This window comes from Monopterus albus, unplaced genomic scaffold (assembly GCF_001952655.1).
Source record: "Monopterus albus unplaced genomic scaffold, M_albus_1.0 scaffold589.1, whole genome shotgun sequence".
Taxonomy (NCBI): Eukaryota; Metazoa; Chordata; class Actinopteri; order Synbranchiformes; family Synbranchidae; genus Monopterus; species Monopterus albus.
Window position 1 is genome coordinate 42,795 of NW_018128469.1, and position 12,339 is coordinate 55,133.

The window sequence follows — 12,339 nt, forward strand, 5'->3', positions numbered from 1 at the left end:
AACCCACCAAATCATGTCAGCCTGCATCTTGATTACTCTGCAGAGAGCGTGAAGAGAAATCAACACTCTTGTTTTAAGCTCTTGGAAAGACAAAACCAAAGGCAGTCAACCTCCTCACACATGCCAGTACACAACTCTAAGGTTCAACACATTTGTGAATGTTGATGCATGAGCTCAAACGTTGGTTAAATCTCATTCCAGAGCCTTTGTGTTCAGAAAACCTACAACAGAAAAGCCAGATCCAGTCATCCCTCCTGTGTGTCTCAGAAACCTCTGAACTGTGAAAGACAAGAAAAACAGATTGAAGTTATGACCGGGCCCCAGGCTGGTCCTGGAGATGCCTGACTAGAAACATATCCCAGACTACAGAAGCCCCACAGCTGAAGCCCTAAATCACACACAAAAACAATGTGGCACTGCAACAGCACTGGCCAAAAGCAAATCAGCTGAAAATAGCAGCACACACTCAAGTTATCCTCTTTTGTCTGAGCCTGTTGCCTTAACAACTCTGGCAGAGACTAGAGACGGACAGAGAAATGCAAGAGGAGGCGAGGCCGAGTGCTGCGTGGGATCAGCTTGTGCAGAGCGTCTCTGAGAGCAGAGGAACCTGGAGGCCGGGCACAATCAGTAAATATTTAATCTGCCGTTCTGTGCCCTGAAACCAACACAGGCTCCACAGACCCGCCGACTTGGTTCTGCCTCAGGTGTGCAAACCTGAGAGACACACCGCTCCAAACTTTTAACTCTTCAGTGTAGCTGATTACACTCTGGTGCATTTACAGATGAACAGCTGCATGTTCCGTTACACAGACACGTGTTCCCATAGACGAAGACCCTGTAGCGTTTGGACCATTTAATGGTTCTGGTTAGTCTGACGTTAACACCAGGAAGATTAGCATCAGCACTGAAAAGCTAGAGACAAAGAACTGAACAGACATGATGAGGCTACACAATGTGTGTACGTTTCTTTGAAAGCAAAGGCAGTTTTAGTGTGTGTGAGTAACACCGTGTGCTGTGTGCATGCATCCCAGCAGGCCTCTGCTCTTCAGCTCTTTGCCCAGTGCCCCAGTTTGCAAGCTGATCAATAATATAACAGGAGCTTGCTGAGGAAACCAGAAACGGCCGCACACAAGAAACAAACACACAAAACTGGTTTGAATCACATGTGACATTACTGTGACAGATGGAGAGATTTTGTCTTGAGAACACAACAAACACCAACATCAGCTGATCAGGGTTTAGATCAGTTCACAAGTCGACTTTCCACCATAGAATAAAAAGGTTTCACCCTTTTGTAAATGACAGTAAACTCCATTTAGCAAAGTAACCTGGAGGTAGGTCAGCATAGCAGGTGGTGATAAACCCCTGATCCAGTCGCCTGCTCTGTGTGCGTGCCCTAAATGCACGAGGCCTTCTCATCCCAGCTCAGCCTCTGTTAACTTTAACTTTATTGTCATTGTACAAGGAAATTTAAAATGCAATCCTTCGATGATAAAAAATAATCATAAACAATAAAAACCCAACAATTTACACACTCGCATCCATACACATCTGACTATTGCACAGTTCCCGTAAAATCCCATCTATCATTCAGATTTTAAGGTTTTAGCAGCATTTAACGCAACAATGGCTCTCAGATAAAAACTGTTTCTTAATCTGTTTGTCCTTGCTATAATTGTTCTGTATCTTCTCCCCGAAGGCAGCAGCTCAAACAGACAGTGTTCAGGGTGTGATGGGTCCTGCAGAATGTTTTGTGCTTTTTTCAAGCAACGGGAACCGGACAGTTCTTCCAGAGATGGTAGGGGGCAGCCGATAATCTTCTGGGCTCTGGTAATAACCCTCTGGAGCGCTCTCCTGTCTGCAGCTGTGCAACTGGCGAACCAGGCACAGACACAGTATGTTAAAATGAGCACTGCTCACCCCCGCCCCACAGGGAGAATAACCTGTCTAGGTGTGGCCGTGCACACAGATGTCCATCCAGCTTTATTCTACAGAACAACAATATGGTGACTTGCCACAGGATGCACTGAAAAAAGGCAGAGAAACTCAGCTCTGTGTTTCTTTGACAGTTAAATCTGTTGAAACTGAAACAGCAGTTTTCAACACCTAGTTCAAACTGTGACTCTGGACCGAGGTGCCTCCTCCTTTTCTGTCCACGAAGACATAAAATGTAATTGCTGAGTTTACAGCAGATCATAAAGGACACTTCCTTTGCAGGTCGTATAAAACAAGATGTGTTAACTTCCACATTTATTTCTAATGGGAAATAATGTGGGTTTCAGGCTTTATCATCTCACCTCCCATCTGTTTCTGGGAGATTGTTTTAGGACACTTTTCTTCACTGAAGGTGAAGCCTGCTGACCGTAACACACAACCTTAATACCTCTGACCATATTTGTTCGCCCTGTGCTATTTATTCACTATTAAACTACATAATAAAGCAGCAGCATCCGTAGGGATGTGATGCATCACTCCCACCTTTCTATTGGTCTCAGATGTGTCTGACCTGGATGTAATCTGGTCATCTGAGCTGGGATTTAATCTCTGGGTGAACAGTGGCCACTGACACATGTTGCGGCACAGCCACGCCAGCAGCTGGCCTGAAGAGGACGACAACATCAGGCGGTGTCAACAGCACACACAGCCTACACACACAGGCAGCGGGAGGTTCGCTGTACCTGCAGAGGCCACAACATCCTGGCCTTTAGTCCCTCGTACTGGTCAAACTCCAAAATCCCTGGATCCTACATTTCCCATAAATCTTAGAGCATCTTTATGACAGACTTGACAAAGCTGTTAAATTTCAGTGAAACCTCCCTTTAATGTCGGTCAACAAGGTGAGCATAAAACAGATCGATTCATTTTTAGACAGTTTATATTTGAATTGATTACAGGAGGTAGAAATTGACTGCACATGTTGAGTATGATTATTTTCCCCATGTTGCGATGGCATTTCTCTTCTCATGCAATGGAAGGTCTGTTGACCATGTGGGCTAGATAGAACGCGTTCATAAGAAAAGCTCATGTAGAAGCTCATGTCTTCTCAGAGCAGCAACTAATCAGCACCATTATATCACCTGACACTAATGCAGGTCTATTTATAGGCTGCAGCGTGTGAAACCAGCTGATACCGTCGTCCTGCTCACAGCTGCTGAGGACAGTGGCAGCACTGAGTGCAGGGTCTCTCTTCTGCTTCGCTTGCTTTTCTCACTGAACTTGAACTTGAACTTGCTCAGGCAGGTACAGAAAACGAGCACAGCTCTGAAGTGGCGCTTCCAAAAATACAGAGCGCTGCGGTTCAGAACGGAAAGGCTTCACACATACTGTATGGACGCTCTCTGCACTCTGCAGCCATGGAGACAGGAGAGCGATGGAGGAGCAGCACAGATACTCAGAGAGGTAACTGTGTGGCACGGTGAGGACGCACAGCAGCAGCTAGACGTTACACTGCCATCTTCCTGGAGGATGGCGCTATCAGAGCTCTCAAAGTCACTCAAACATTAAGTCAGTTAATATTTTCAGACAAAGTATTTTACTCTGCATCAAACCTGCAGCCCACTGAGACACCTGCGGTACAAACAGCAGGGCTGACGGGCACTGAAACAGTAGGAAGCTGCTAAGAGCAACGTTGAACTGCAGCTTTGTCTCCTTCAACATTACATTGTGTAAAACTTCCCTCAGTTTATTTCCCTGTTGTTAACTGCACCATAGATGACACCCAATAACACGAGCAGACACTCATTCATGTGAGCACACCCCCGTGCAGTAGGTGAGGCCAGCAGAGGGGCGCGTTTGTTTTACTGCACAGTGTTTTCCAGCAGACAAACCCACAGCTATGCGAGTCTGACACAGACACGCCGATTCTAATCTTCTAATTGACAGCATACACAAACATTTTTGTAACTTTTCTTGCATGAAAAATTTTACTGTAATATAAAAACAGTTTTACGTTTTCCATCTTTCCCTCACTTCTTTTTTTTTTTATACACCTTCAATAAAAATGAAGTACAATATCTGTACTTCTCCAAATATAAACAGGGTAGACAGGTAACAGTTACTACTGAGCGCACGGCTCTTTGTGAAGTGTGTGTCGATTGAACGTGCTGTTTCACCAGAGCTTGGACACTCTGGACATATACATGTATTCCAGGTGCAGCCAGCGATTCCCTGTTTGTGGAGCATTTGTCAGAGATTTGGACGTAGCTTCCCTGCTCCAAGGTGTTTCTGTAGCTGCTCTGTGTGCTGTTTGTACACCCACTGCTTCTGGTGCATGAGTGAAAACGCATGTGAGCCTCGCTCAAGGTGCACGTGAGATGCTACGCTTCTGGTCTGTGCCACTGCATGTGTGACATGAACTGTTGTGCCTCAAAATCTGATCAGCACAGAATCGGCCACCGGTCAATCCTGATCACACTGAAAACCGGCCGTGTCAGACCTCCACTGATCGACTGGTGCATCAGACGGCAGAAACCTCATGCAGGTAAACCCCACCCCAAGACCTGTAATATGATGGTGCTGCGCCTTTCTCACACACACACACATACTGAGAGGCTGAAAAGCAGCAAAACTGTTTTGCCTGATGAACTGATCAGTTCGATTACCAACTAATCAGCACCTCTGCGCCTTCAGATCTTAGCCGACAGAAACACAAAGAGTCGGTCTATTCCTTTAAATCTCTTAGTCGAGATCACGCTTGGGAGGACAAGTGAAGAAAAGGGGGGTCGGAGCTAAATCCATCAACAGGAACACTGGCAGACGACCAAAAGGAAATTCTTACTCCCTGTTGTCGCAGATTTTAGTTCATCAGTGGGAAATGCCATTTACTAATCCTCACTCAGTGCCCAGAAAGCTTGTGTACAGCCAGTTAGCGAGAGCACCGAGGTTATGTCAGCCACAGACTGAACCCGGGTCACTGGGATGCACAGAGTCCTCTCTGCCCCACAGCGCACACAAAGGGTTGATGGGAAACAGACCATAAAGAAATCTCTTTGAAAGCAAAATACATCAACCACAGCCGCGGGCTATGCGTTAGCTGCGGCCTCTCAGCTGACTGGCCCGTGTCTTGGCCCCGGTCTGCACTTTGAACTCTGTTGCTGCACTAGAGAAAGTAAACGGTGCCAAAGTGCAGCCATGACAGGGCGGTGGTGTCAGGGGGAACGATTGGTGCCGTAAGTTCTGACACTTGTGGAAACGCTCCTCTTCCCACCCCATTCTCCTTCTCGTCTCCACCACACCGACCACATCTGCAATCCTGCAAACCCCGGATTCCTCCCCCCCATCAAGCATAAAGATGGGACACAGCCCGCCCCGCTCTACAAAACTCCCCCTCCCACTGGCCTAGCAGGCTGGAATGGGCCGCCAAAGGAATGCCTCCCCCTGCATGCTCTCAGCAGCACAGAGGGGGAAACAGAGGGTTCACATTCCTCTCTGCGCCGTCCTCTGGCTGGCTGTGCGACTGACTGCTTCACCGTGTAGGTCCACGAGCTGAGGAAGAGTCACAGCTGACCTGGAATCAGCTGGCAGCGGTGGAGTGACGGCTACACTCCCAGAATGCCTCTAAACATCTACTGTTGGAACCTTTTTCCTCCCACTGAGTTAAATGCCTGTCCACTTCTGGAACAGAAGTCACGTAGCCCTCTGGAAACGCACGGGGATCATTTCCATCCAGGCTGTAACTAGCTGATTATTTTATCGTGTACTCCACACACTCCCAGATCTAATGTTGCATCTCCAGATTGATTGTTTTCACTGCCAGACAGTCCAAACACAACTGTAATGGCATAACGAAAAGCAGCAAAGCCCCATATCTGAGAACTAAAGACAGACAAATAAATTATCTAGTCATTGGTTATAAAATAACATATTTAAACTGTTGAAGCTTTTCTAGACTCACCTAATTGCCTATTCAGTTAATGTTAACAACAATACGCTTTCCACAAAAATGGCTTAAATCTGGTTAAGTTCAGTGACATAATCCACTTTTGGCAGGAGGACAAGCGCACTAGAACCGCTCCTTCACTTTTGTTGCTGTACAGCAGGAGATGATCCTAGTCGAGCTCAGGATGCACATTCAGAGGCTGCAACAATATGCATGATGAGGATTACAGCGACCTACTGTTCAACACTGTGCACATGAGACAGAAAACAAGCAATACAACAGATAACACATGCAATCCAGGGGCAGGACTGGCTGAGGTCTGCTCAGCTGCTTTAATTCGACAGAGTCAGCAGGTCTGCCGCACAGTGCCAGCCGATCACACACACCAAGACAAACAACCAAAGTGTCTGCTTCTTGTACGCTCTACAAACAGAGGACTGCTGTTAGTGAGCAGGACGTTTGGTTCCCTGACAGTTTCAGCTATTTTAAAGGTTGCTTTAGAAAGACAGGCGGTGAGAGAGAAAAAGCCTCATCCCACAGCCAGATCTCAGCCGGTGTAGTGACAACGGCAGGACGCGTCGCCTGGTCCATTTGTCCAGACAACGCGCCGCTCACAGCTCGTTCCGAGCCAAGCCGGGCCATCTGAAGTAGCTCCGCCTGCAGCTCACACTGAAAGCATGCACGGTGGGTGGCTAAAGAACAAACTACCACTGTCCAGTGGCCCAGCTCAACACCAGTGGGAAAGAAATGTGTGCTGCTGCTCACGTCGTGACAGTGGAGGACTCACCTGCACTGACAGATGCACAAGCCACTTCCTGTGTGAGAGAACCACAGCTCTCGGTTCACTGATGAGTCTGATCTCAGTCGAGCTCCAATCACTTCTGTGCAAACACATGGCCAGAGCAGTCAGTAGGAAAATGAAGGCAGATAAACATCAGTGTCAGCAACCACACTGGCTCTGCCGCTACTTTACGAGAGGAAACCATCCATGATCACACAGAGCTGACGTTTAGGGCAGCACACCTGGTCAAACTGCTCTCAGCGCCACATTTACCTTGGGTCATTCACTGAGTTGCACTAAACTTGTGAAGCAACCCAACACTGCTGCATCAGAAGGAGGGGGCAGCGGGAGAGGTGATAACTACCACATTTTCAAAAATAAATCACCCTGACATATACGACCCATCAATCAGCAGTGATGCCAACAGCTCCAGGCCCTCTGGCTGCCCCGCCCCCCTCGCTGTACTCTTCTAACTGTCGCTGAGAAGCTGCCACACAGCCAGAGCCACAATAAAACCTCTGGTGGCGTCACTATGTGCTCTGACATGTTGCAACATGTGGCGGCTCCCTGAGCATTGAGAGGCTTAATAACATGTTTGTGAGGCGAGGAGCTTGTAACACGTTGCAGTTAAATGGACTCAGTCCAGGTACTGTACACTGGGCCGCCAAGGAAAGTCGCTCATGTACAAAATGGACACCTGGAAACACACTCCAAGGACAAAGTCAGGCTCACACCGCACAGCAGCGCACATGGCACTGATCCAAATCACATGAGAATCCCTGGCCAGGTTCTTCCTGCACAGAGCGGAGCTCTGGTCTCCAGGACCAGGAAGCTGAACTTTATTCAAATGGAGAAAATAAAACAGAAGTGTGGCTGCAGTTCCTTTTAACCTGCCACCTACATTCTCCTCTACTGAAAAGATAAGCGATGAGGCGTGCCCGTTCAGACTGCATATTCACAGATCACCAGAGAGAGACCTAATGCGGGGCGGGGGGGTCCCTGTGGCGCCATTAGACAAGGTGTGGGAGTGAACTGCTCTCTGACCACACCCATCACACATTACTGGGACAAACTCATTCCCACACTCACTATATCCACTTCTCTCTCGGTGCAGGAAGCATTTGCTCACTTTTGCGCAATAACTGGCACAGAGAGCGTGAATACGCCACAGGAATGTGCCCTTGGTTCCTGTCATCGCTGCGGGTGCCACAACTCCAGCTCGGCAGGGAGACATGTCCCCAGCCTGTACTGCTCCCAACCCACCAAATACCTCTCAGCCTCCACTGACGAGAGCAGGTTCAGGACCGCGGGGGACAGACCTCAGCCCACATGTGCACAACAAGCCTTGTTTGGTTAATGATTGGTAGGTTAGATGTTCCTTCTGAAGGAACTTTGACCCGGGCAGCTCTAGACAAACACACAGAGCGTCCATACGAGGCAACAGCAGACGGCTGCGTCCACCAGGTTTCACAGTTAGTGGCGACAGGAACGTCTGATGCTGACGGCTACAATGTTGAGTGGCCTTAGAAAAATGCAGGACTCAGTGCTCGGCATGCCGTCACGCCACTAGTAAGCATGCCAGTCATGTGAATAAGGCTGGGTGTGTAGCCTGGTTAGCAGTGCACGCACCGAACACACCCTCACACCAGTTATGTTTTTAGTGTTTCATTATGTAGTCACAAGAGTGTGCACGATGTAAATGTCACTGACTGTCTGTGTGTGTGTGTGTGTGTGTGTGTGTCCATTTATTTCTAGTTTGGACCATGTCAGGACTCGACCGGGTCTCTATGTTCAGACATGTCTTCTAGCAGCCATAAAGTCTGGTGGACAGGGGGACACTGGGTAGAAACATAGACCGTCTTAGTAAATATTAGGACAGGACTCAAGGGGACGTCTGCACACAGGTAGCCACACTGGCACTGATCACAGGTCAGTGACATCAATTAGAAAGAAGCAGCAGGAAGAAGAAGAGCATGAGGAGGAGATGGATGGAGGCCTGACGGGTACAATGTGAATGGTTTCTGGCTGGTTAGGGGGCGAGGACTACTATGACTATTCTGATCTTGATGACGGCGCAGTACAAAGGCCTGAGGCACCATATGGTGTCAGATGGTTTAACGTTACTAAGGGGTCTAAATATTTATGCTGACTATTGCTAAAGCTGGCTAAAATCTGCCGGGGGTGGGCGTTTAGTTCTGTTCAGTGGCTCCACAAACTCATATGTCGCAGGGCCGTGGGAAGAACGCGAGCCACCGTCAAACCAGATATAACAGTCTGCACATACAGCAGGTCTTCTGAGCAACCAGGCTTGTTTATGTCTAACACCTCCAGATGGGAGACACATGAAAGGACACACCATGACCCAGCAGGGCCACGGGGCCTCGGGGCCAGAGCAGCGTCAGGTCAGATTGATCAGTGGCCCCTACGTTTGTTTTTTTTTTTAATTTCCCCTCATTTATTCAGGTCTTTCCCTCATTTGTCCCCCATCAGTCGCTGTTCTGCCCTGGTCCCTGAGTAGTACCACTTTCCTTTGCCCCTGACCTGTCAGACACAGGGCTGCATTCATTTTCTCTCTCAGCGACGCTTTGGATTTATTACTGCTTTTAAAATAGATGTAATATTTCAAATTCTCTGAAGGTTTGAAAAACCACGTAAAGAATTCCCCCAGCAGGCCATGGCTGTTTTCCAGATGTTTTCCCCACGTGCCCAGAGCTCCTTTCGCTTCAATACAATGATTAAATGCGAACTTTAGAGTTAAATGATCTATATATCGGCCCTGAACACCGCGGTATCGGTCAGACCCTCTGGTAGTGAGCAGCAGAAACTGTCCTTGACTCAGTCAGTCGCATCGGCCTCCAACCAGTCAAGCCAGCAGGCAGACCAGTGGGACAGGAAAACCTCCAACACACACCCTGAGACTCACTGTTACAGAATTCCAGCCCCGTCACTATCGTGCAACAATGTGGCGCCTGTTCCCGCCCGGTGAGGGCACAGATTCACCTCTGAGAGGGAAGAAGCAGCTGACGTTACACACGCACACGTCTCCTTCCAGTGCGAGTGAAGGGGAGCCGCCTGACACGGAGCTGAGAGGAGAGCCAGGCTAAAGCAGCGCAATGCGTGCAGCTGCGGGGCTCAGGCCCGCACTAGGTCTCTGACCTCCACCCCCCCCATCCCTCCCCTGCCATTTCCTTCTGCCCGCCGCCGCCACCTCCTCTCAGCCCGGCTCGGCCTAACTGGGCCCGACTTCGGTAAAGGTAACCTTACCTTCCTCTGCTGTCTCTCCCATGGCAAAACATGGCAGACTGGAAAGACAGACAATGATAATTGATGTAACCTTACCTTCCTCTGCTGTCTCTCCCAGGCCGGGTCCAGCAGCATGTCCCGGTCCCAGTCGTTCTCCTGCTCCATGTAGGTCTGCACTCCTCCGGCCGAGGACTGGTTGTTGGCAGCGTGATAATCTACCATGTCAGCGAAAGAAACCTGAGTGCGCCACGCAGAGAAACTGTCAAGTAAAGACCGGACAAAAATAAAACCGGACAAAGCAACGAAGGCCCGAGTCAGAGAGACGGGATGGGGAGGGATACACGACCGAGGAAACGTCCGTCCTTTTCGCCGCTTCCAGCCGCTGAGTGTGTTTTTGATGGGATGAATATCCGGTGTGTGCAGTCAGAAAACCCTGCTGCTGCTGTGAGAAGAAAAACTCTCCCTCTCACGGTGTGGCTGCTGGGAGGAACCGGCCGCTCCTACCGCGCTGCGGCGACCCCGGCAAGGTGGCCCGCGCGAGCAGCGCCGCTTCCGCTGCGGCCTTTCAAAGTAATAGTCTGTTCAGTTTAGTGTTAGCGACCACACCAAAAAGAGGTATCAGGTTAATGCCACAGTGTAAAAATGTTCTGTTAGAAGTTTAAAACCCCTGCATTCAACATGCTACTTAAGTAAAAGTATTAGCATCAAAATAAACTCCAAGTAGCAAATGTATGTCATAATACTAAAGAATTATTATGCATTATTTTGTTAATTAATTTAATGTTGCAGCTTGTAAAGGTGGACCTAGTGTTAAATACACTATATACTTTACATATTGCTGGGTAGTTTGTGAATGTTCCAACCTGGGATCAATAAAGTCTTATGATTTTTATTTTTTTAATTTTCAGATACTTGTAGTGCAGTAAAAAGTATTTACCTCTGAAAAGTAGCAGAACATGAAAATACTCATGAGAAGTACAGATACAGTACCTCAAAACTTTACTTAAATACAGTACTTGAGTAAATTTGCTTAGTTAAAATCACTGATTCTCATAATACACTACTAATGTATTTATATCCAGATTCCCTTTAAGTTTAGCTGTTTTTGTTGTTTGTCCCGTCTTCAACATTAACCTACTGCTTTTCTTTTTCTCTTAAACAAGACTATTATTTTTGTGTTTCTAATCAACACAACGTTTTGTTAATAAAACACACAAGGTTTTATTAACAAAACCTTAAAAACAAAGTATTACCTAATCAACTAATAAATCGTCCTTGAAGTTTGCAATCAAAATAATATTGATGTATTAGTATTTTATTTTTCATTTTACAGCAACTGCTTAACTGGATACTCAGTATGACTGAAGAAGAAAAATGAATCTGGAATTTCTTGTGCATTTTTTCCACCTTTGAAAAATGACATTTTATTTTGTAGGCATCCTCGCCCGTCTTCCGGTATATAGCTGTGTATTTGTGGCCAATGACGCGCCGTCCTCCAGTAGCTCCTATAGGCCCAGTCAGCTCGTGAATATTCATGTGACATTGGAACGTGAGCTGATGAAACAATGAAACACAATAAATTTGAAATATCGAAAAGGTGAGAGCGATAAAACTGTGACGCCTAGTGGTGGATTCACCGTCCTCTTCATGTTTGACTGCACTGCAAGTTCATTCAAGTTTTCCAATACATTTTAAAATGTCAACAAATAGTATGTTCGTTACAAATAAATTAGCCACTGGACTCAGAGTCATCAGGTCTTAACACACATTCTACCTTGAAAGGAAGCACATTCTGAATTAAAGGACATCACCAGCTGTAGTTATTTATGGGCTTTACATCACAACTAACCATTTTACAAAATGGATTTGTTACTGCTCCAGCCAGCCACTGGTTTTCATTCGTTCCTGTCCAAAATGAAAATTAAGTGAACAACCTTGTTTGTTTTTGTAAAGTTCAGTTTTCTTTACGAGCTAAATCACAGAAGAGCTTTCAAATCAATCTGCACTGAAACTGTAATACAACACAAAGATAATGTTACTTGTAAAGATGCTAACACAGAGTGGTTGAGCTGCTGTGATGGATTATACAACTTGAGCAGAGACTTTCACTTTATTTTCAAAATAAAAGGGCAGTAATGGCAGCCTGGAACAGAACAACATAAATCTAGTGTGCCTTTGTCAACTGTCAGCCCAAGCTTCAAGAGGAACAAGCTAACGAGGTCACATGCAGCAGAGACAGCCCAGAGTATTTGTTAAAAACTTCACTGGGGTGGACAACTGCCCAGAAATGGACAGACTCTGGACAGAGGAGAGGGCCAACCAGGGGTTCAGAGGGTCTGGACCTCCCTGGGCGTCACAGGGTGACATGTGAGGCCGAAGGATATTTAACTGGAGAAGAAACAGAAACATTTCTGTGATACAAATATATGTATTTGTT

General features: G+C 47.1%; 1 protein-coding gene across 1 annotated transcript in view; it reads right to left on the reverse strand.

Annotated features, from left to right (window-relative positions):
• LOC109953247 (alpha-actinin-4-like) overlaps positions 1-10,423 on the reverse strand; it is a 44,819-nt gene extending 34,396 nt beyond the window's left edge. Inside the window, exon 1 of the mRNA XM_020588674.1 lies at positions 9,999-10,423. Coding sequence (XP_020444330.1) covers positions 9,999-10,124 — 126 coding nt within the window. The 5' untranslated portion in view covers positions 10,125-10,423. The remainder of the gene's footprint in view (positions 1-9,998) is intronic.
• Between the last annotated feature and the right edge of the window lie 1,916 nt (positions 10,424-12,339).